The following is a 24,000-nucleotide window of genomic DNA, read 5'->3' as shown; positions in this document are numbered from 1 at the left end:
TTTTATGGCTGAATAGTACTCCATTGTGTATATGTACTGATTTTCTTTCTTCATTCATCTGCAGATGGACATTTAGGTTGCTTCCAAATCATTGCAATTATGAACAGTACTGCAACCAACATGGAGTGCAGATATCTCTTCGATATATTTCTTTGTTTTGGGTATATACTCAGCAGTGGGATTGCTGGATCACATAGTAGCTCAATTTTTAGTTTTTTGAGGAACCTCCAAAATGTTCTCTGTAGTGGTTTTCCTAATTTACATTCCCACCAGCAGTGCGGGAGCGCTCCCTTTTCTCCATATTCTTGCCAGCATTTGTTATTGCCTGTCTTTTGGATATAAGCCATTTTAACTGGAGTGCAATGATATCTCATTATAGTTTTGATTTGCACTTCTCTGATGATCCTTCACTGCATTTTTGACTCAACTCTCCTGTAATCTCAAGAATGCAAAACTTTCTGTGGTTCTGCCCAGTTGCCATCCTTGTTTCTCTGTGTCTCACTCTCTCTCTCGCCAAGGTCTAACAGGCTGGTTTAATTTCTCCTGATTTACTGATATACCTGATTTTATTTTAATAACTAACTTTGATTCCATGTCTTCATGCTGATTCATAGATATCTCCCCTGAATTCTCCTCCGATCAGTGTTGTCCATTCAGCATTTCTCTACCTCTTACCACTATCATCCCTGCTCAGCAAAGGCGCGTCTTGGTAATTCTTCCCTGTTGATCTTTGTTTCATTTGCCTTATTTTATTTCAACCATAAAATAATAGTAAGTACTGACATAGCATTGCTTTGATCCAAGCTCTGTTCTAAATGTCTTACATGTATTGCTATTTATAACAGTGTCCCCTCTCCCAGGCACCGTTATTACCTCCCAGGCACCGTTATTACGTCCATTTCATAGATGTGGACACTGGAGCACAGAGATGTTAAATAATATGCTAAAAACCTGCGAGGACGCAAAACTAGGCACATCGGCTTATGTCCATGCTGATCACCAGTGTATACTACAATAGAATAATAATGATACCTCTTACTGTGATATTTCCCCATTAAGCTTTGTAAATACCAAGACTCCCAATCAATTACTCTTCCGAAAAGTTGACGGTCTGTCACATCCCTAAGTTATTTGCATTCAGGAATGCAAATGTCGTTCATGTTCTGTGTGTTTCCCTGTTCTTTCTAGTCATTTACCAGTTTACTTCCCCATCTTTTTACTTGTTATATCATTTTGTTTAATTACTCAGAGCTAAAAGACAAATTTTCCTACTTTCAGTGAAACGTCAGTGAAATCCGGGGATATTAATAAAAACGTTCTGACCGAAAAAGCTCTTAACGAGTTTCAACTCCCAGATAGGAGGGAAAAAAATCCCCAAACAATAACCTGTGGTTTGAATAATTTGTAATTAATTGGGTCTCTGATTGTGCCTTCTTTCACGGATCTGCTGTGGACACCACCAAACTGTTTGACTGGCACTGCATCTCCAGGGTTTCCTTTACACGGGGCAATTCAATTCCTACTAATTAGCACTCAGCCGGAGTCTTCCTGTTTGCTTACCTCTAGCTTAGACGAAAGGGTTTCCGCGTCATGATTTTCAGGTGAGGCCGTGTGCTCCTTCTGGAGTAAGCTTTTGTCCAGTATTATTACTCCTGCTTGAAATAGAGGTGAAAGAGAAACTTTCCTTCTCCCAGAGCAGGATCACACTCCTGTATCCTTCATGAATAGAGAGCTAGGTTCCATCTAAGTCCACATACATCTTGGTGTTCTGGGATGATTTTGACTTTGTTTCATTTTTGCAGAACAATTGTAACCATAGGTGAGGAAACAATACCCGGGCGGGCAGTGGGGAGGGCATGGTGGTTTCCAAGTCGGTGGTTTTCCTGGGCTTTCCTCAGTGATCATGGGAGCACCAGTGTCATGGTTTGCTTTGTCCCCACGTTGGCCTCCTGTGCCTGTGTGGCTACCAGTCTAATTCCATTCACTTCTCCCAAATGTAAGCTTATGCCCACTTGCTATAGGGCAAAATCCCCAGGCTAGATTCTTCTTGGTAGGTAAAGTCAACCTACATAGAGCACTCTTGTCCTGTGGCTTGTTTCTAGTTTTTCTATACAGATTCTCAACAAATTTTGTTCAACCTCAGACAGCCTGAGTTGTGACCTGTGAATATATAATAGCAAAGTCAACTTTGATCTCTGATGAAGTTCCTACAGATTTGTAAGTCAAGTGACAAAAGTCTAAGTCTATGAGTAAAAAGCAGACAGGATCACTTTTTTGGTTACAAAAAACATGATAAGGAATATTGTCTACCCATCCTAGCACTTGGCGGCCACTCCCAATACCATTAAGTTATTCCTAGACATTTAGTTACATCCTTGGAGATTTTCCTTTCTCAAGAGAACATAAATAATTCACAGTTACAACTATAAAAGTTTTAAGGCAAATGGCTGAATAATTGCACGTATTAAACATGCAGCGCCTGCAGCCTCAATTTTGTGTTCTACACACAAACAGCACAGAAATTTGCCTAATTCACCAAGTGAAATTTTTCCTCAAATTAAAACACAGATAAGGAAATCCTAGCACTAAGAAATATAAATTCTCTATGTCATGTCTTCTGTCTTTTCTACTTTAAAATCATAATGGTTTTAAATAAAATTCTCCAAATATAAAGTATGTCAGTTGTCCTATTTACACTTAACAATAACAAATCTTGTTATGAGTAACAAATGGCAGATTTCTTTTGTTTAAACAGAATGTGAGAACCAACAGTCCATTTATATTCATTGACTTATTCGTTTGGCAAACATGAGATGGCCTTCCCTGGGTCAGAGTGAGCTGGGTGACAAGGAGGCAAAATTAAATCAATATCTGCTCTCAAGGGCTCTTACTGTAATGGGGGATTGAAATAAGAATTTTAAAAACATGAATGTCCTTGTTACTACAAAAGGAGGAATAATTAATCATCCTGGGGCATTGGTAAAGGCTCTCCAAATGAGGTAACTTTCAACCTTTGCAAGCTGATTGAGATTTTGCAGTCTTAGAAGGTGGGAGTGTATTTAGATCTGAGAATAACATCAGCAAAGGATTGAAGGTGCGCAAGTTCCTATAAGTTTCAAGAGGGTCTTGCCTGCCTGCTTCACTGCTGATCCCATTCCTTGGAACAGTGACTGATAGGTGCTTAATAAACATATACGATTCATATGTAGGTATACATATTAATCATTTGTGGGAGGAAGTGGCAGGAATTGAGGCTGCAAAGGAACGTTGCACTATCTGGTGTAGGGACTGATATTCTATGCTAAGGATAGAGTGGGACTGATATTCTATGCTAAGGGGAGTGGACTTTGACCTTGGAAGGTCTGGTAAGCCATTAAAGATTTTAAGCAAAGGAGTGACATTGATTAAATATGTGTTTCAGCATAACCGCCTACAGTTAGGAGGATGGGTTGGGGTGGGAGGAAAACTGGAGGAGAGGATATAGTGAGAGGCTATTCAGTGAAAGGAGAGGATGAGTTTAGGAGATAAATTTGGACACAGAATTAATGAGTTTTAACAATTAGATTTAGGAAAATGAGAAAGTGAAAGAGGATTCAAAAATGACTTCAGGTTTGTAGCTTGAATACACAGATGGACGATGGATGAGAGAAGCAATTTTACATGTATATGTACAAAGAAAGGTGTTATGTTCAGCTCGTGGAAAAGTTAGTTGGGGGTACTTAGGGACATTCTCACTGAAATGTCCAGAAGACAATTAGGAGATGATATTTGAAATCAACCTGGAATAGTCAACCTAAGTTCTTGTTACTCCTCACTACTAAGGCAAATCATGCATATTAAATGGCCAGTACCCTGAGACCAACCCTAGTTTATTGCTGTGTAATACTTAGTTCTGATATAAACCCTCAGTACTGTCTCTGTGTGGTAACTGGCAGGTTTTGTTTATGCTTATTCCAAATTTATGGAATGAAAATAAGTTTATATAACTTGGATGAAGTATAAGAGTTAAAAAATTATTTCCATAGATTAAAAGTTAATTTTAGTTATATACTGTAGAGAGGAGAGGCAGCTAATGTTACTGGCCTTTGTTGTCAGGCCTCATTAAGTTGTATGAATTGAATAAGTATTGAGATTTAATGGCAGAAATAAAATGTAAATAGACATTACTTCCTATTGTTTTATGATTCTTTTAAAATATGTTTCTTACTATAAAAGTTATGCATGCTCATTTCATAGAATTTATGAAATATTGGGAGAGAAGTATACAAATCCAGCAATAACTAAGACTAACCTTTTTAGGTAATAACTTCTGGTCTTTTTTGAAATATGTATTTTATACAAATGAATATATTTTACATAGTTGCAATTATCATGTATATGTTATTTTGGATCTACTTTTAAAAATCACATTGATTATTATGTATTTCTATGATATTAGTAGGTTCTCTCAAATCATTTCTATAAACTTATTAAAACATAAAATTCAATTGCTTTGCCTTATTAGTTGTTGTAATTGGTTGAAATTTTTTTAGGTGATTTGTAGCATATTTATAATTCTTTCATTCCATAATATTGTTGTGATCTGCCAAGCTTTTAAATTTGAGAATCTAACCATAAGCTTCATGACTATAGCTCTTTCTTGGTCTTATTGAATGTATTTAGTATTCAGTGGTCAAATGATTATAACTACTGACACTGTAATCTTCATTAAGCACTGTTTCTCTGCATCATTTTTGACCCAAGTGTTCAAAGCATATATCAGCATAATTTAAATATACACATAATATTGTATAGCTATTCCTTTTTTTATTTAAAAATGGGTTCTTTGGTGTTTCCCATTTGTTTTCCTTTAAGAATTTTTTATTAAGCATATTTGCTGTTTATTTCAATAAAATTAAAAATCAAATTTATTTCAGGCTGGGTGCTGTGTCTTGCGACTATAATCTCAGCCCTTTGGGAGGCCAGTGGTAGAATTGCTTGAGCCCAGGAGTTCAAGACCTGTCTGGGCAACATAATGAGACCACCCTCCTCTCTACAGGAAAAAAAAAAAAAAAGCTCAGCATGGTGGCAGGCACCTATAGTCCCAGCTACTCAGGAGGCTACAGGAGGCTCAGGGGGGAGGATTGCTTAAGCCCAGGAGCTTGAGGGTGCAGTGAGCTATGATCCTGCCAGTGCACTCCAGCCTGGGCAACTGAGCAAGATCCTGTCTCAAAAAATTATTCCAATAAACCAGGGTTATTCTTAAGGTATTGACCATCTAATATGCCTGCATATTCCAGTTTATTCCAATAAAACTGAAAATAAAATGTGCTTTCTTTGACATTTTATTGTCATAATTAATAGAATTAGAAGTGGTCAATTTTTTTCAACTGTTTACTTGTTGGATCTGACCTGGTAGAATTGAAAAATAAAGAAACTGTTTTAATGTTAAACACCAAATTCTGAAAGCTTTCTGTTAGACTAGGCTAAATAGGAGAAAAATCGGGAATTTGTTTTCATATAGCTATTTTTGCACTTTGTGACATACGCTATTTACCTCCAAAATCTAGTCATATCTTTTCTAATATATTCAGTTTATTCACTCTATGGACCTTCATGAGTGTTTATTTAGCAAGAAAATTTATTGGTCTTGGTCGTAACTTCTTGATCTTTTTTCTTAATGGTTAGATTCTATTCCACGATTGGCAATCTTTTTCTGAAAAAGGCTAGTGTCTTAGTCCAGTAGGACTGTTGTAACAAAATATCATAAACTGGGTGATTTATAAACAACAGAAATTTATTTCTCACAGTTCTAGATTCTGGGAAGTCCAAGATCAAGGCTCCTTCAGGTAAACTGTCCTGAGGGTCTCCTTTCTCATAGAATGTTCGTCCTCACGTGGTGGAAGGGACAGCAAGCTCCCCTGGGGCCTCCTTTATAAAGGCACTAATCCCATTCTTAAGGGCTCTACCTTCATGACCTAATCACCTCCCCAAGGGGAACATCTCCTAATACCATTGTCAGGCCTTTGAGCATCTCCTAATACCATTGTCAGGCCTTTGAGCCCAAGCTAAGCCATCATATCCCCTGTGACCTGCATGTACATCCAGATGGCTTGAAGCAACTGAAGATCCACAGAAGAAGTGAAAATAGCCTTAAGTGATGACATTCTACCATTGTGATTTGTTCCTGTCCCACCCTAACTGATGCATATATTCTCCCCCACCCTTAAGAAGGTACTTTGTAATATTCTCCCCTGCCCTTAAGAATGTACTTTGTACGCCTATCCCAAACCTATGAGAACTAATGATAATCCCACCACCCTTTGCTGACTCTCTTTTCGGACTCAGCCCGCCTGCAGCCAGGTGAAACAAACAGCCTTGTTGCTCATACAAAGCCTGCTGGTGGTCTTTTCACAGGACGCGAGTGACAACCATCACCTTGGGGGTTAGGATTTCAACATATCAATTCTGGGGAGACGAAAACATTCAGACCATAGCAGCCAGATAGTTAATATTATAGGTGCGTGGACCATGAGGTCTGTTAACTCAACCCTGCCTTTGTAGTGTGAAAGCAGCTATAGATGGTATGTAAATGCAGGTGCATGGAATACACAATAAAAAGTTATTTATAAAAACAGGCAGTGTGCATCTGATAAGGGTCTAATATCCAGAATCTATAAGAAACTTAAATCATCCAACAAGCAAAAGCCAAATAACCCCATTAAAAAATTGTCAAAAGACTTGAACAGACACTTCTCAAAAGAAGACAGACAAGCAGCCAACAAACATATGAGAAGTTTTCTACCCACATTCCCAATCACCAAAGAGAAATGCAAATCAAAACTACAATGAGATACCATCTCATACCACTCACTCTTGGCTATTGTTAAAAAGTCAGGCCGGGCACAGTGGCTGACACCTGTAATCCCAGCACTTTGGGAGGCAAAGGCAGGCAGATCACCTGAGGTCTGGAGTTCGAGACCAGCCTGGCCAACATGGTGAAACCCCGTCTCTACTAAAAATACAAAAATTACCTGGGCATGGTAGTAGGTGCCCATAATCCCAGCTACCCGGGAGGCTGAGGCGGGAGAGTTGCTTGAACCCGGGAGGTGGAAATTGCAGTGAACTGAGATCACGCCATTACATTCCAGCCTGGGTAACAAAAGCAAAACTCCATCTCAAAAAGAAAAAAAAAAAAAGAGTGCCCCCGCCCCCCCAAAAAAAGATGCTGGTTGGGCTATAGAGAAGAGGCTTACAATGGTGGGAATGTAAATTAGTTCAGCCACTGTGGAAGGCAGTTTGGAGATTTCTCAAAAAACTTAACAGAGAACTACCGTTTGACCCAGCAAGCCTATTACTGGGTATATACCTGAAAGAAAATTAATTGTTTTACCAAAAAGACACATGCACTTAAATGTTCAGGGCATCCCTATTCTCAGTAGCAAAGACATTGAATCAATCTAGGTACCCATCAACAGTGAACTGCATAAAGAAAATGTGGTACATATGCATCATTAAATACTATGGATTGGATAAAGAAAATGTGGTACATATACAATACCACGCAACCATAATAAGAGCGACATCATGTCCTTTACAGCAACATGAATGCAACTGGAGGTCATTATCCTAAGCGAATTAATGCAGGAACAGAAAACCAAATACAGCGTGTCATCACTTATAGTGGGAGCTAAACAAGCGGTACTCGTGGACATAAAGATAGCAACAATAGACTAGGCACTACTAAGCGGAGGTGGGTGAGGGGATGGGAACAAGGGTTGAAAAATTACCTATTGGTTGGGGTATACTCACTACCCCATTGATGGGATCAGTTGTACCTCAAACCTCAGCATCATGCGATATATCCATGTAACAAACCTGCACATGTATCCCTTGAATCGAAAATAAAAGTTGAAATTATTTTTTATAAAAAGGCAGTCATGTGCTCTATAGCAATCAATAATGGAGAGAAAACAAGCAAAAACATCAGGATAGCATGACTAGTCTATTAAAAATGCTTTTCCATTTCCATGATTTTATTTTAGTACAGAATGAATGAGTTTATTTTATTCCTACGTTTTTAGTAATAGCAAAAAAAAAAAAAAAAGGTATTCGGTTTTAGTATACTTATATAAAGATCTGCTTTAACTCGTCAGCCTCTTGTATTATTATTTTCTGTTGTCTTTGATTTTTAACTGTTACGCATTGTTGGAACACAGCAGCTGATTTTGAACAGCTCCAAAATTTAACTCAAAATCCTTTTGGCTGAATATATATTTGTATTTTAACAAACTAAGTCATTAGTGAAGAAATTAGCAGTAACTCTCCTTGTTTTGTAATGGATTGGGGCTTGGATCAGATATAGATTGTGACAGCCATAGAGAATTGCTTCTGTATTCTATAATACCTTTGTAAATGTAAAACTTTGTATTACTTTTCTAAGAATATTAACTCCATTTGAGATGTATGACCCTTTCTACAGGGTTCCTCTGGGGCAGTTCCCAAAACTATGTAACTCTTAGATGTGATGTTTTCTATATGTTGGGTCTAATTGTTGTGAATGGGATCCATTCTCATTGCTGACAAGGCAAGCTTGTTCTGAAAACATGAACACAGAGGTACACGTGTAGCTTTACAAGTTCACCCTAAAATTTCTGATAATGAAATTTATTTTCTCTTCTTTCCTTCTTAAACTTTAAGAAAAGGCATATACTATTTTATCTTTTGTGGTGGCTAGTACCTAAAAATATCACGATTTTTAATCCAGTTTTATACATTGTGTTATTTCTATTTGTTTTTGTCTTATTTTATATATTTCTTTTAACAAACTAAGAAATCTTTTCTACTGTAAACCTGGGAGAATGTCGTGATCTTCATGGATTAGGATGCATTGTTGCAGGATTACACTTTCAGTGCCAAGAAGCTTCCTAAACTGGCCCTAACCAGTCTGTCCCCTCCCCACTCACTCTGTACATGAGGCACACCAGATATGCCCCACATTCAAGACTATTCATGCATCTACTGCCCTTCCTTTCCTGGAAAGCCTGAAAAGGGTCGTGAACATATTCTTTAAGGCCCCATCTGCATGTTGCTTTGTTTACTACCTCCCCCGGATAGGATTACTTGCTTCTTCTGCTAAACACCACGTCTCAGTTGTTTGCCTTTTCCTCCCTCAACTGTGATGTCATCATCTTTGGATATTAGTCCCCTCTCCCAAACACCACCTGTCACCTATCACAGTGCCTTGTGACAGTCACATTGAGCACAGATAATTACATGTTGTACTGAATCCACATATGTAGAAAAAGGAAGGCACACTGGTCATTGTATACCAATTAATCACGGTTTTTTTTTTTTTTTCCCTCTTTCTTTGTTTTATCTTTAGGCATTCTGGAAGTTTTACACTGTGTTTTAGTAGAAAGTCCAGAAGCTCTAAATATTATTAAAGAAGGACATATTAAATCCATTATCTCACTTTTAGACAAGCATGGAAGAAATCACAAGGTAAATGAAATACTTTGTTTCCCTGAATGAATTTTCAAATCCTTTTAGATACGTTTTTTAAATACAATAACTTTTAAAAAGTGTGTCAAATTTTTCATGAGTGTTTTTCTTCTCTTAATTATTATTTTTTGAGCAGTCGTGCTCTGTCGCCCAGGCTGGAGTGCAGTGGTGTGATCTGAACTCACTGCAACCTCCGCCTCCAGGGCTCAAGCAATTACCCTGTCTCGGCCTCTGGAGTAGCTGGGACTACAGGTACATGCCACTATGCCCGGCTAATTTTTGTATTTTAAGTAGAGACAGGGTTTTACCGTATTGGTCAGGCTGGTCTTGAGCTCCTGACCTCAGGTAATCCACCTGCCTTTCCTCCCAAAGTGCTGGGATTACAGGCATGAGCCACCGTGCCCGGCCTTCATCTCTTAATCATGATCAAGTAATATTGTTTAGTGTTTATTCATAGCATCAGTGGGAACATGAACAGTTCTCAATTTATATATGAGGAAAAGTTGGAAAGTTAGTGGGAAACTACTGTAATGTTTGAATAACTGAGTCAAATGTAACTGGAGGAATGTGTTTGCTTTGTAAAAAGTGCTGCTGATGCTTGATTCTGAAGGGGGAGTTAGAATCAGCTGAAAGTGACTGCACACAGTGACTCATGCCTGCCATCCCAGTAATTGGGGAAGCCAAGATGGGAGGATCGCTTGAGGCCAGGAGTTTGAGACCAGCCTGGGTAATATAGCAATACCCTGTCTTTACAAAAAAGAAAAATTAGCCAGGCGTGATGGCATGCACCTATAGAGGCTGAGACAGGAGGATTCCTTGTGCCCAGGAGTTCGAGTCTGCAGTGAGCTATGATCGTGTCACTGCACTTCAGCCTGGGTGACAGAATGAGATGCTGTCAGAAAGGAAGGGAGGAAGGGAGGGAGGGGAGAAAGGATGGAAAGGCAGGGAGGGAGGGAGGATCAACTGAAAGTAATTTCTCTTTTCAGGTCCTGGACGTGTTGTGCTCACTCTGTGTTTGCCATGGGGTTGCAGTCCGTTCTAACCAGCACCTCATCTGTGACAATCTCTTACCAGGAAGAGATCTGTTATTGCAGACACGTCTTGTGAACCACGTCAGCAGGTAAATTCAGACAGACAGTGTCATCTGACAGGCAACATAATAAAAGAATTAATGTTCTTGTCCTGTAGCTGACACTATATGGTCTGTTTTTTAAATTAGACCATATAGTAGTATTTTCTGTATTTTTGCAGTGAATAATATGTCTTTTTCTCTAACAATCAGATGGGATAATAATAAATGAACCTAGCAAAATATGGCTTTGCCACAGACACATGGATAAGAGCTTTTATTCACATTCCTATGTAGATAGATAATCATTGACATACTCAGGACCATCCTGACAACTGTATAGGTATGTGGTTGTATATAATTATGCTTTACATCTTCTTAGAATGTAACTAAAACACTATCCTTCAATATCATTTTTTTTAAATTATTTTTTTGAGACAGAGTCTCACTGTCGCCCAGGCTGGAGTGCAGCGGTGCGATCTCAGCTCACTGCAAGCTCCACCTCCCAGGTTCACGCCATTCTCCTCCCTCAGCCTCCTGAGTAGATGGGATCACAGGCGCCCGCCACCAAGCCCAGCTAATTTTTTTGTATTTTTAGTAGAGACGGGGTTTCACCGTGTTAGCCAGGATGGTCTCGACCTCCTGACCTCGTGATCTGCCTGCCTCGGCCTCCCAAAGTGCTGGGATTACAGGCATGAGTCACCACGCCCGGCCCCTTCAATATCATTTTGAGGTACCTGCTATGTACGATCAAAAATAGAATGTCCAAAATGTAATATATTATGCAAATAACCAATAAAACTACCTCTTCAGTTAGATCTGCCTTCCAAGGCACCTCACGTTCATTGAGTACCATGTGCCAGCTGTGGTGCTAAGGGCTTTATGTGTATTCTATACTGTTTGTGTCTGTGCTTTCCTAGGAACCACTGGGATTCACATTTTATAGACGAAAAAACTGGAACTGGAAGTGGAACTCAGCTCTAAATCCAGAGACTGAGCTTATAACCACCATGCCACACTGCCTTTCTTATCCCCTGTATTAGTCAGGCTTCTCTAGAGGTACAGGATGAATAGGATAGCTGTACATATGAAAGGGAGTTTATTAAGGAGCATTGATTCACACGATCACACGGTGAAGTCCCACAATAGGCCGTCTGCAAACTAAGGAGCAAGGAAGTCAGTCTGAGTCCCAAACCTCACAAGTAGGGAGGCCAGAAGTGCGGCCTTTAGCCTGTGGTTGAAGGCCCGAGAGGCCCTGGCAAACCACTGCTAAGTCCAGGAGTCCAAAAGCAGAAGAACTTGGGAGTCTGATGTTCAAGGGCAGGAAACATCCAGCATGGGAGGAAGAGGAAGGATGGAAAACTCAGCCAGTCTAGTCTCTCCACGTTCTTCTGCCTGCTTTTATTCTAGCTGTGCTGGCAGCTGATTAGATGGTGCCCACCCAGATTGAGGGTGGGTCTGCCTCTCTCTGTCCATTGACTCAAATGTTATTCTCCTTTGGCAACACCTTCACAGACATATCCAGGAACAATACTCTGCATCCTTCAATCCAATCAAGTTGACACTCAATATTAACCATCACATCCCCCAGATGAACACATAAATAAATAATAAGAAATAACTGCTTACAATCATAAAATGCTGTGTGTGATAGTAGTAACATTGACACACTGTATCTAGCAGCTAGCCCAGAGATACTGATAACGTCATCCTGTTTTAAACAGAAATGTGGGGTTTGTTGTGTATTTCTATGATGTGTTTTGTTTTTTGAGATAGAGTCTTGCTCTGTCACCAAGGCTGGAGTGCAGTGGCATGACCTTGGCTCACTGCAACTTCTGCCTCCTGGGTTCAAACCTTTCTCCTGCCTCAGCCTCCCAGTAGCTGGGATTACAGGTGCACACCACCACACCCAGCTAATTTTTGTATTTTTAGTAGAGATGGGGTTTCATCATGTTGGCCAGTGTGGTCTTGAACTCCTGACCTCGTGATCCGCCCGCCTTAGCCTCCCAAAGTGCTGGGATTACAGGTGTGAGCCACCGCACCTGGCCAATGTGTGTGTTTTTTAAAAAAAATATGAGATATATATATATATACTTATTTCATATTCACTCTATGGCAGAAACTTCTTTACATTTATTCTATTATTCCATCCTCACAACATGCTTGAACTTAGAGATGTTTACCAGCCCATTTTCCAGGAGGATAAATGGAGGATGAGCAAGGTTTCATAACTAGTGCCAGGTCACACAGCTAGCAAATGGATGCTAAAATTTTCTCTCTGACTCAGAAACCCATGGTTTTCCAACTAGACTTCCAACCACACTGTGCTGGAAAAATGGAAATTGTTGGGAAACGGATACAGCTGGTTGTTTTCCTTCGCTCCTTTTGAGGAGCTCCTTTTTAAAGTAAGTCAATTACATATCAAATTATGTTACCTCTGCTGAGCTGGGAAGCAAAGTCCAAACACCTTCTATGTTTTTGTTTGTTTGTTTTACAGTACTGACTTAAGATGTCCTTCATGATTCTTTATATAACAGACCTGCCATTCTTGAGTAGTATGTTCTGAGACCTTCATTCATTTCTACCTACTGCTACCATAGGGTATATGTCGTCTCCTAAAATGGAATTAAATACAAGTTACGAAAAATTTTTCTGTTCACAGTGAGGCTTAATGAACAACAAAGCTGATTAGTTACCTTGGTTCCTTCACAAACAACATGACCTACCTCAGCCCCGTACCCCATGTGACACAAAGCTTAGTTTAGGAAAATTTCTCCATGTCTGGAATTCCTAATAACTCCATTAATTCTAAAAGTCTGCTCTGAGTGTCTCAGTTTATGACTTAAATACGATTAATGATACACAACGTGCGGAAGAGGAATTAAGACAAAATAACGTTAGTTCCTTGGGTGACACCGCCAAGAAATCTCGGAAGCGAAACTGCTGATGGAATGTTCACAGTGGAGCTGGCTTTCACTGTATACTACTTCAGTGGTAGTTTTCATGATTTTGTTAGTAATTAAGGAAATATATATTTAATATGTGGCATCTTAGAGAAGCATGACTAATGTTTAAAATAGTGAGATGTGGCTGGGCATGGTGGCTCATGCCTGTTATTCCAGCACTTGGGAGGTCGAGGCAGGAGGATTACTTGAGCTCAGGAGTTTGATACCATCCTGGGCATCAAAGCAAAACTTTATCTCTACTAAAAATTAAAAAAAAAATTAGTTGGGCTTGGTGGCACTCTCCTTTAGTGCCAGTTATTCAGGAGGCTGAGATGGGAGGATTACTTGAGCCTGGGAGATGGTGACTGCAATAAACTGTGATTGCATCACTGCACTTCAGCCTAGGCAACAGAGCAAGACCCCGTTTCAATAAAATAAAATTAAATGAAATACAAAAGTAAAATTATGAGATGTAAATGCAAACAATGGAAGGTTTGTCTGGACTTTTCTTACATGCGATTCCTGTCTCTTTAAAGCATGAGACCCAATATTTTTCTGGGCGTCAGTGAAGGTTCTGCTCAGTATAAGAAATGGTACTATGAATTGATGGTGGACCACACAGAGCCCTTTGTGACAGCTGAAGCAACGCACCTGCGAGTGGGCTGGGCTTCCACTGAAGGGTATTCTCCCTACCCTGGAGGGGGCGAAGAGTGGGGTGGAAATGGTGTTGGAGATGATCTCTTCTCCTATGGATTTGATGGCCTTCATCTCTGGTCAGGTACGTGCTGTCCATTTTCTTTCACCATGTTCCAGAAGGAGATCTTTTGCTGGACATTTCTGAAAGCTACTGGTGCTGCTTCCATTGGGTACTTCTATAGGGTATTAATCATTCAGAAATTTAGCATTGAGAGGATGAGTAAGAGTGTTGGGGTAAAAGCAGTATTTCACTAGGGGAAAAAGAAAACACAATTATAGTACGATTTCCAAGGGACTGCCTAGCTTATGAACAGTGCTGTGTATTTAAAGATTTAAATAAGAGTGTATTGCTTAGGAACAATACTGTGTATTTAAAAGTGCATTCCAAAGCATGAATGAACTGCAAGAAACTTGTGACTTTTCTGCTTTAATTGGTATGTTTAAAACTTCAGCTGCCAATGGAAAAGAACAAAAAACAAACCTTGGAAAATAATGGGAAGAAATAGACTAAGTTCAGCCTTCTGTTAGATAATGTAATGGTGGGAAATCAATAATTTGTAAAGTGTGGTATGAGGACTCAGATTATAATCAAATGACACTCTGTTTCAGAAGTATAAAATGGTTTAAAAATAAAGGAATAGGTCATTTCACCAGCTACCAACGCTTAGTTTTGATGGTTGAGTATGTATTAGAAATGAGTACTATATATTTAAAAATAATATTCTTTTCTCTGATTCATGAAGAAGTAGAGTTTGGTTAGCTCCATTTAAAAGCTTAGCTCTTGATTATGTAGATTTTTTTAGATGTTAAAATTCTTCTGGATTCTGCAGACATATGCTTATATTGGTAAAGCTGCATTTGGAATATAGTCCTGGTATGATCTTGTCATAGTTTATAAATTATTTAGCATATGGAAGATACAGAAAGTTACCTTAAGTTATAAAGCTGAACTTTGCCTCTTGTGAAGTACAAATGATAGGCATTTATGTATGCTTTATGGGCCTAAAAGCTTATGAAAAGTAAGAAATAAATTGAACTACACCTAAGACTTTATGGTAATGAGTTTATATCTAAAAGCATTCCATGTAGTTGTATGTAACAATGATACTTACTGAATTCTTTCTTCATTGAGTGCCAATAGCTCAATTGTCTAGAAGAGATGAAGCTGTATTTTGTTTTTTCTGTGTGTGTTTGTTTGTTTATTTATTTATTTATTTATTTATTTATTTATTTATTTCAAGACGGAGTCTTGCTCTGTTGCCCAGGCTGGAGTGCAGTGGTGCAATCTTGGCTCATTGCAGCCTCCACCTCCTGGGTTCAAGTGATTCTCGTGTCTCAGCCTCCTGAGTAGCTGGGACTACAGGCTTGCACCACCATGCCCAACTCATTTTTATACTTTTTTAGCGGAGTCGGGGGTTTCACCATGTTGGCCAGGCTTATCTTGATCTCCTGGTCTCAAGTGATCTGCCTGCCTCCGCTTTCCAAAGTGCTGGGATTACAAGTGTGAGCCACTGTGCCCAGCCTCAATTTTTAATTTTTGTGAGTACATAAAAGGTATATATATTCATGGTGTTGAAGCTGTGTTTTGCATATTTCATCTAACCTCTGAGGAATGTGGTTGGAGTCCTCACAGTACCGTAGACTACTTTATACAAAGGCGACCTGTGCCAGCCAGACTATAGTCACAGTGCCTTGTTCCCATAGGAAATTTTTCCTGTTGACCAACCAGAGATAAAGAGTCCTCACTTCAGAAGACCTGTTAAACACAAAATAGGGCTAATGTCCTTGTTATAAAACGTTTTAACTATAATCCTTTGGATACTATTACCTTCTCTCTCTCTAGCTCCTAGTATTACTCTGCAGGAAATAAGTACTCAAATGAATAAATGAAACATGTTAACTTGTTTTCCCATTACACAGAGATTAGATTAAAAAAACATTAATCGACAGTGCCAAGTTGCTTTCATTTAGTCTCTCTATATAATAACGTATTTTACTATTTTTGTTTTGTATTCAATTTGAAGCTTTTTCTTTCAATACATTAAAAGTACCTGGTTCTTATGGAATTGAATTGTATGCATTATGCCTTTTATTACAAAGTATCTGTTAAATAGAATAATAAGAACAACAACAAAAAAATTTAGTGAATCTGTGGACATGTACCAGAAAGGATGGTAGGCACTGGAGTTTCATGAGAAAAGCATCTTAAAATTTTATTCATTTTTTTAAATGGCAAGAAAAGATGTATCATATCATGTCTGTACTTGAAAAGTATTTTCTCTCAAGCCACTGGGGGTCTATTAAATGCTTTGCTGATTTTAGATTCATAATCAATAAAGACAGATCTAAATTAGTTGGAATGTGAGTTATGAAACTCGAATTCATAGTAACAGATAACCTTCTTGGGGGTCATTCTCCTATTTTCTTCTTAATGGTTGATGTACAATTTAAAGTATCAAATATCAGTGATTTCTAGGTTGGAGCACATTCTCTGCCACTTAACATTTTGTAATTGGAGAGTGTCAGTATTTCTTGGAACAAGGATTGGGCTCATAAGGAAAAGTTTTTACTTATGTCTTCATTTCTTCTCTTCAATTTAACCTTTGTGGTGTTGCTACATTTCCTCTCTGTCAATGCAGAACTGGATTTTGGGAATCCAGGTCCCAGGTGTTTGAAAGGACCAAAAGTATAAAAAGTCTTGGTGCTTTGAGAGAATTTAAATATAGAATTAGTGTGGAGGAATGTACAGGAAACATGGGTACAGGTTTCTAATACAGAATCTATCAAGCCATCATATCCCTCAAAGTGAACAATATATTTGATTATCATAGATATCTTGTAAACAACATTGCTATTAGCTACAGATCTTGGTACAAACAAGAAACTAGACCTTTTCCTGCATTGCTTTTATTTGATTTTTAAAAAAGCTACCTTTATTATATTCAGGGAATTCTAGAAGAGACACTTGATAGTGAATTTATTGCCTGTGGATTTGAATATTGGTAAAATAAAAAGTGTCCACATTTTAAAAAAATAGGTATTCTTTACTACTGGCATTTCAAATATGTCCTTGGTAGAGATATTGGCATGCTAGAAGTAAAAAGAATTATTAAAAATACAAAGCATGTATCACAAAGTCTGTTTTTGTCTTCACTCAAATTGAAGGTTTTGTTTATGTTTGTGAGCATGTGTGTTTGGGTGGACCTTGCCTTCTTTTCTTCCAGCGTGCAGTGAGAAGCAGATGCTCTTGGGACTGATCAGCAAAGGAGTTCTTAGAATCAGGAATGGGCTTAGACCATAGGTTGGTCTTGCCAGGGCAAGAAACAACATTTATCAAATATCATTTCCATGCCTCCAGTTATATCCTGCTTTACTTAAGAAGCCAACCAAGATCTTGTGTGAAATGAATGTAAAACAAAAACCAATTGGCCTGTAGTTATCTCACAATAAACAATGTGCTGCAGGAATGAATGATCATATTTTCTGCTTTCGTTATCTTTATGTATTTTTATTTTAAATTGATAGAATGATGGGATTTTAGCTTTTGACAAAGGGATGGACATGAAGTATCTGCTGTGCCTGAGACTCTGTCACTTGTAAAACATTAATCATCAAAATAACTAAACAAGGGGATGGTATTTGGTGTTCTGTTGATAAGACATCAACATTAAGAGAGGTTAAGTAATTTGGTTATGGTCTCACAAGCAGTAGATGGTAAGGTAGCTATTTGAAGTCCCTGGAGATGTTCCTTGGACATCATTATATAATCTGCTCTTAGATAATTTCTGGATCGATTGTCATCCATCTACATGCGGAAATTTCTGTGTATCAGAAGGTGTATTTTACAACATAGGTAGCAGCCTGACTCCTGAAATAGTCGTTTTTTTTTTGACAAAGGGTTTAACATGTAACATGCGTTTATATTCAAGATTTATTCCTTCTGGTGTTGCGCATTGGTTTGTCACTACCTATTCAAATCTTTTGACTTTGGCTCTGAAGCTGATTCTCTGAGGTAAAAAATACATGACCTTCCTTAATGTTTCTCCCCCCCAATAGGTTGTATTGCTCGTACTGTAAGCTCACCAAACCAACATCTGTTAAGAACTGATGATGTCATCAGTTGCTGTTTAGATCTAAGTGCCCCAAGCATCTCGTTCCGAATTAATGGACAACCTGTTCAAGGAATGTTTGAGAATTTCAACATCGATGGCCTCTTCTTTCCAGTCGTTAGTTTCTCTGCGGGAATAAAGTTAGTATGTCTATGTTTTTTGGTCTCTTTCCTTTCTCATTTCTCATACCTCCGCAGAAGACTCTGCACTGCCATTGCCCTGCTTCTCTAACCATTGTTTCTCTCTCCTGGGCACCTGTCCTCAGCGCATTTTTGCCCATGCCTTGAAGGAGGAGGTAAGGCTCACCTAAGAGGGCATCGTGCAAGGCTGAGTGCTTTGTTTACGGATCCCACTGTGTTTAGATGTGGGCAGTCTCGCTCAAACCAGTGTCCTGAACTATTTCAAGGTTTTTTTCTTTTTTTGGTTTATTTCGATGAAATGAGCAAGGCTGTTTAGAAAAGTACTGCTTATTTTCTTATATTTTCATTGATTTTCCTTTTTTAGGCCATAGTTCTTCACCCCATTGCACACCTCCTTATTTCAATAGAAATTAAATATCCTTTTTGTTGATGAGGCCCAGGTGGCCTTCTTTAGTGTTCCTCTCCACCTTTATTCTCTTTATTCCTTTGTTCTCTGCTTGTGGTCAATGGTGCCAAGATGGTTTCCTCACACTCTTTCCTTTTTTGCTATTACTGGAGGGAAACAAAGTGATAATCCATTGTAGTTCTACAAATAAAACTTGAATAAATGATGGTCTGTTATAATAAGTAACTACTCTGTCACTTATTTTTATATACACACACACACCTGTAAACTTAGAAGGACACCCTTTGTTTTAGTCATAATTCTCCCAGGAATAATTCCTAGTTACAAAAGCAGCATATTGAAGAAGGAATAGAGTAATCATGAATATTAGCTATCCATGTACCAGCTCTTTTTTCTGATGTATTTATACAAATTATGTTTCTATAAGCTTCTGGAATGTTTTAGCATTTTTATTTTTCCTCACTTTTCTTTGCTTTTATTTTTTTGGACTGGACCTGATACACAAATTAGAAAAAGAATTATGGCCAGCTGCGGTAGCTTGCACCTGTAATCCCAACACTTTGGGAGGCCGAGGTGGAAGGATTGCTTGAGGTCAGGAGTTTGTGACCAGTCTGATCAACACAGTGAGACCCTATCTCTGCAAAAGTTTTGTTTTGTTTTGTTTTTCGTTTTGTTTCTTTAATTAGCACCTAGTGTTGTGTGCCTGTAGTCTTAGCTACTTGGGAAGCTGAGTTGGGAGGATCCCTTGAACCCAGGAGTTGGAGGCTGTAGTAACCTGTGACTGTATCACTGCACCCCTGCCTGAACAACAGAGTGAGACCTTGACTCAAAAAAAAAGTACAAGGAAAATGGAACATTTAAATTCATTTTTGTAAATCCGAGAGCCCCAGGAAACAGATATCATTTAACTGTTTCAAAAAGTGTTGTTCAATGGAACTCAGATTAAAATAGTTTTGCTTAAATGAGCAGAATGTCTAAAAGATTTTAGTAAGTTCTTTTTTGTTGTTGAAATTGATAAACAATTAGCAATAAGGTTACCTGCTTCCTTCAATTTGAAGAGACATCAGAATCTCCTTTAAAGCAGCAGTCCCCAACTTTTTTGGCCCTAGGCACCGCTTTTGCCGAAGACAGTTTTTCCATGGGCCAGGGCTGGGGTTGAAGGTGGGGATGGTTTCAGGATGAAACCGTTCCAGCTCAGATCATCAGGCATTAGTTCGATTCTCATAAGGAGCATGCAACCTAGATCCCTCACAGGCACAGTTCACAATAGGGTTCACGCTCCTATGAAAATCTCAGGCCGCTGCTGATCTGACAGGAGGCAGAGCTCAGGCGGTAATGCTCTCTTGCCCACACAGCTCACCTCCTTCTGTGCAGCCTGGTTCCTAACAGACCACAGACTGGTACCTGTCGCGGCCTGGGAGTTGCGCACCTCTGTTTTAGAGAATTTCATTAGGAAATTGAAAAGTGACTGGTTTTCCCCCTCATTCCTTGTTAAGTCCTGTAATTTTAAGCATATAGATATTTCGATCAGGTCTTTCCTTTATCTGTTGATTACGTGGGTACTTTGGGGCATTAGGTGACCAGTTATTATGGATATGCACTTCATTTCCGTAAGATTGTAGTGCATGTGCTTTTAGTTACTTCTCCAGCAGGTGATGTCTTCACTGACCCATTAATTAGCTGAAGGTTTTCTCTTCTGATGAATATGATGCCTTCAGGTTTTACCTTTTACAATTAGAGGCCCTTGAATTCTAAGGTGATCACATTATGATGGTACTTAGAGGAAAATGTGGCTTCTGATAAAATTACTTTTGTACTAATAATTTTTCCCTGAGATTTTGTTAATTAGAAAACTTTAATGTACACCAGAGATAAAACGGACTCTAACATGCATCCTTTTTAGAGTACGCTTTCTGCTTGGGGGGCGACATGGAGAATTCAAATTTCTTCCTCCACCCGGGTACGCTCCTTGTTATGAAGCTGTTCTGCCAAAAGAAAAGTTGAAAGTGGAACACAGCCGAGAGTACAAGCAAGAAAGAACTTACACACGCGACCTGCTGGGCCCCACGGTTTCCCTGACACAAGCTGCCTTCACACCGATCCCTGTGGATACCAGCCAGGTACCAAGATCCACTCAAATGGCAATCGCTGGTGATGCAGTCATTCTGATACGCAGTGGCTTTACACTTGGTCCGCAACCCATGGAAATGGATTTCACAGTGATACAGTTGTACAGTTGACACGCAGGACTGAAACGAGACTCATAAAATAACACTTACCTTTACCATGTCCACTCACTCATTTTCTTTTCTATGTTTTTTTTTGTTTGTTTGTTTTATGTTGTTTTTGTGATGGAGTCTTGCTCTGTTGTCCAGGCTGGAGTACAGTGGCACAATCTTGGCTCACTGCAATCTCTGCCTCCTGGGTTCAAGTGATTCTCCTGTCTCAGCCTCCCAGGTAGCTGGGATTATAGATGCCTGCCACCACACCTGGCTAATTTTTGTATTTTTAGTAGAGATAGGGTTTCATCACGTTGGCCAGGCTGGTCTTGAACTCCTGACCTCAGGTGATTCACCCACTTCAGCCTCCCAAAGTGCTGGGATTATAGGCATGAGCCACTGGGCCCGGTCTCTATTCTATGTTTTAAGTAGTTTTCCTAGCCCAATAAACTGATTCCCTGATGTACAAACAGATTACAACCTGAAGTGTTAAAAACTCTGTTCAAGTTTGTCTTTAAAGTTTTATTAAAATAATTAATATTACTTAGCTTATAAAGTGCATATTACACTTTTAAAAATAGGCAATAATAGCAACAGGTGGAACTTAGTGGGCAAAAATCATACAAGAAATTTTAAGGTATAATAGTGTTAAGATGATTTAATATCTGGGGTAACATACTGCACTTGAAGTAATATCATACAGATGTGACACATACTGATTTTAGAGTGTAGTTCTTAAGCCCCCGGCCTTTTTGGCACTAGGTACCGATTTCCTGGAAGACTATTTGGCACCAGCCAGTGGGCCGGGGTTGAAGGTGGGGATGGCTTTGTCATGAAACTGTTCTCTCTCACATCGTCAGGCATTAGTTAGATTCTCATAAGGAGTGCGCAGTTCACAATGGGGTTCACACTCCTGTGAGAATCTAAGAAGAATATAGAGAAAGATGAGGAACCTGTATAGGAAACATGGAGTTTTTAATTTCTTCTAATTTCCTTCTTGGATACACTTCTTTGGAAGATATTGAACTGACTTTTATCTTGGGTATAGATGAGGATCGTGAGCTCTAGAGTCAAAATGCCTGGCATCAAGGGCCTACTCCCTGCTTAGAGGAGCTGCTCACCTTGTTTATTGGGATGCTAAGAGTATGTTTGTCATAGTTAATAGATACCATATTACCTGGCAAATAGGCGCCCAACAGATGTTAGCTGTTTTCCTCTTTTTCTGTTTCATAGATATAACGGTGTTCTGAGGTTGGCAATGAATTAGATATGGATTTATATTGATGGTGAAGTAGCTTCAGTGAGGTTGGTTAGATATTCAAAGTTTGCTTATTAGTGTTTAAAGATCAAAGACGTTGTTTCTAAAGTCTGAAGTTGAATTAATCGCCTGCCTCAGAAGCTTCAGTTGCTTAGCAGTCAGATGTTTAGCTCCTTGAATCGTATTTCTTCTTCCCCCTTTTTATATCATGTTGTTAAAATAAACATGCAAACATTGTTCCCGGCCAAAATTCAGTTTGCATTGCCCGTTTGCTGAAAGGTGGGAGGATATCTGTAGTGCAACCTAAGTTTATAGGAAAAAAGGTTTGGGAGGCTAGAAATGGACAACTAGATGATGTCATGGTAGAACCTTAAAGATTACCTGAGACCCAGATAACCTCTATCAGGGAAAGGAAACAATTATCACCTGCTTCTCGTGGAAATGCCACCTCATCATTGGGCATTGTGGTCATTTGCCCACTCTGTGTGTTGTGAGACTAGCTGTGGGGTCACACACAAGTGCTTAATCAAGACATAAACAACCAGTCCCTTACTTTGTGTTTTTTATGAACATTCAGTTTCTTCCTTTTATTGGGAACATGTAAAGATTTTGTTTCTTTTCTGTAAGGCTTATATTTAGAAACCACTAACAGTAACAGAGTAGAGTGTAGGGGAAGACATCAATCACTAGAGTCAGACATTTACATGCTCAAAGAGCCGACGGATTATCATGTGAGCACTGAATTGCCTTTACCCTGGCTTATGACTGCTGGCCCAGTTGGTGCAAGAGCTTTGGGGCAATTTCTCGTTTTAAGTCATACATTCCTTGGCAGTAGCCCCATATCCATTAAACATCTTTCGGTTGTCCCCACCAACACTCCTTTGTGTGTGTGTGTGTGTGTGTGTGTGTGTGTGTGTGTATGTGTGCGCGTGTGTGTGTGGCTCATAAATTGATTTGGAAACCTAAGTTGTCAAAAAAAAGTCCCAAAATTTATTTAAAGAATGTCATGAAGTAGATGACTTAAAACTCTGTTCTATGATTACTGGTTTATGAGGCAGTTTTATTTAGTTCAGTTTGAAGCGAAGACCATTGGCACCGCATCTTATTGCATTTGTTTCTGATGTCTTTTTTTTTTTTCCTTTTTGTAAATTTTAGATTGTGTTGCCTCCTCATCTAGAAAGAATAAGAGAAAAACTGGCAGAGAATATCCATGAACTCTGGGTTATGAATAAAATTGAGCTTGGCTGGCAGTATGGACCGGTACGTAATTTTGAAATTTATTTTCGGATTCTGTTAACACATCTTTCTGAAAACAGAACTTTTTCTCCCTTTTCCTGCTTTGGGGTGACATCAATCAATTAGATTGATGTTTTCCCCCCAGCACATTAGTTTTTGTGCAGTTTTGCATTACTACATGATTGTAGTTAATGGGGCTGACAGGCATTATTGGCAGGTTCACTGAAGGATGGTCTAGCTGCTTAGACAATGGAAAGTTATCTGTCTCTGGGCTGCAAGTTATATTTTCAAATCAAGGTTAACATACACAGATAATAGGCATTGATTTTTAAGCCACTTAAAAAAATCTCAGTGAAATTGAAAGTGAAAACTGAAAGTGAAAAGAAGGCAATTTACTTTTCCCTCACTGATATTTCTTTTCTTTCAGTACCAATTGTGT

At 39.0% G+C, this 24,000-nt stretch overlaps 1 protein-coding gene across 10 annotated transcripts in view; it reads left to right on the top strand.

Annotated features, from left to right (window-relative positions):
* Positions 1 to 24,000, top strand: part of RYR2 (ryanodine receptor 2) — a 787,495-nt gene that overhangs the window by 436,663 nt on the left and 326,832 nt on the right. For all 10 annotated transcript variants that reach the window (XR_012434021.1, XM_065543167.2, XM_065543147.2 and 7 more), the window contains exons 18-23: positions 9,365 to 9,483; positions 10,470 to 10,603; positions 14,034 to 14,275; positions 18,250 to 18,442; positions 20,752 to 20,968; positions 23,481 to 23,585. Coding sequence is in view for 9 of the 10 variants with exons in the window: in XM_065543167.2 (XP_065399239.1) it covers positions 9,365 to 9,483; positions 10,470 to 10,603; positions 14,034 to 14,275; positions 18,250 to 18,442; positions 20,752 to 20,968; positions 23,481 to 23,585 (1,010 nt within the window). In the remaining variant the exon portion in view is untranslated. The remainder of the gene's footprint in view (positions 1 to 9,364; positions 9,484 to 10,469; positions 10,604 to 14,033; positions 14,276 to 18,249; positions 18,443 to 20,751; positions 20,969 to 23,480; positions 23,586 to 24,000) is intronic.

The sequence above is a fragment of the Macaca fascicularis genome, chromosome 1 (assembly GCF_037993035.2).
Source record: "Macaca fascicularis isolate 582-1 chromosome 1, T2T-MFA8v1.1".
Lineage (NCBI taxonomy): Eukaryota > Metazoa > Chordata > Mammalia > Primates > Cercopithecidae > Macaca > Macaca fascicularis.
The sequence above is the reverse complement of the archived record's forward strand: the minus strand, read 5'-3'. Positions and strand labels throughout refer to the sequence as shown.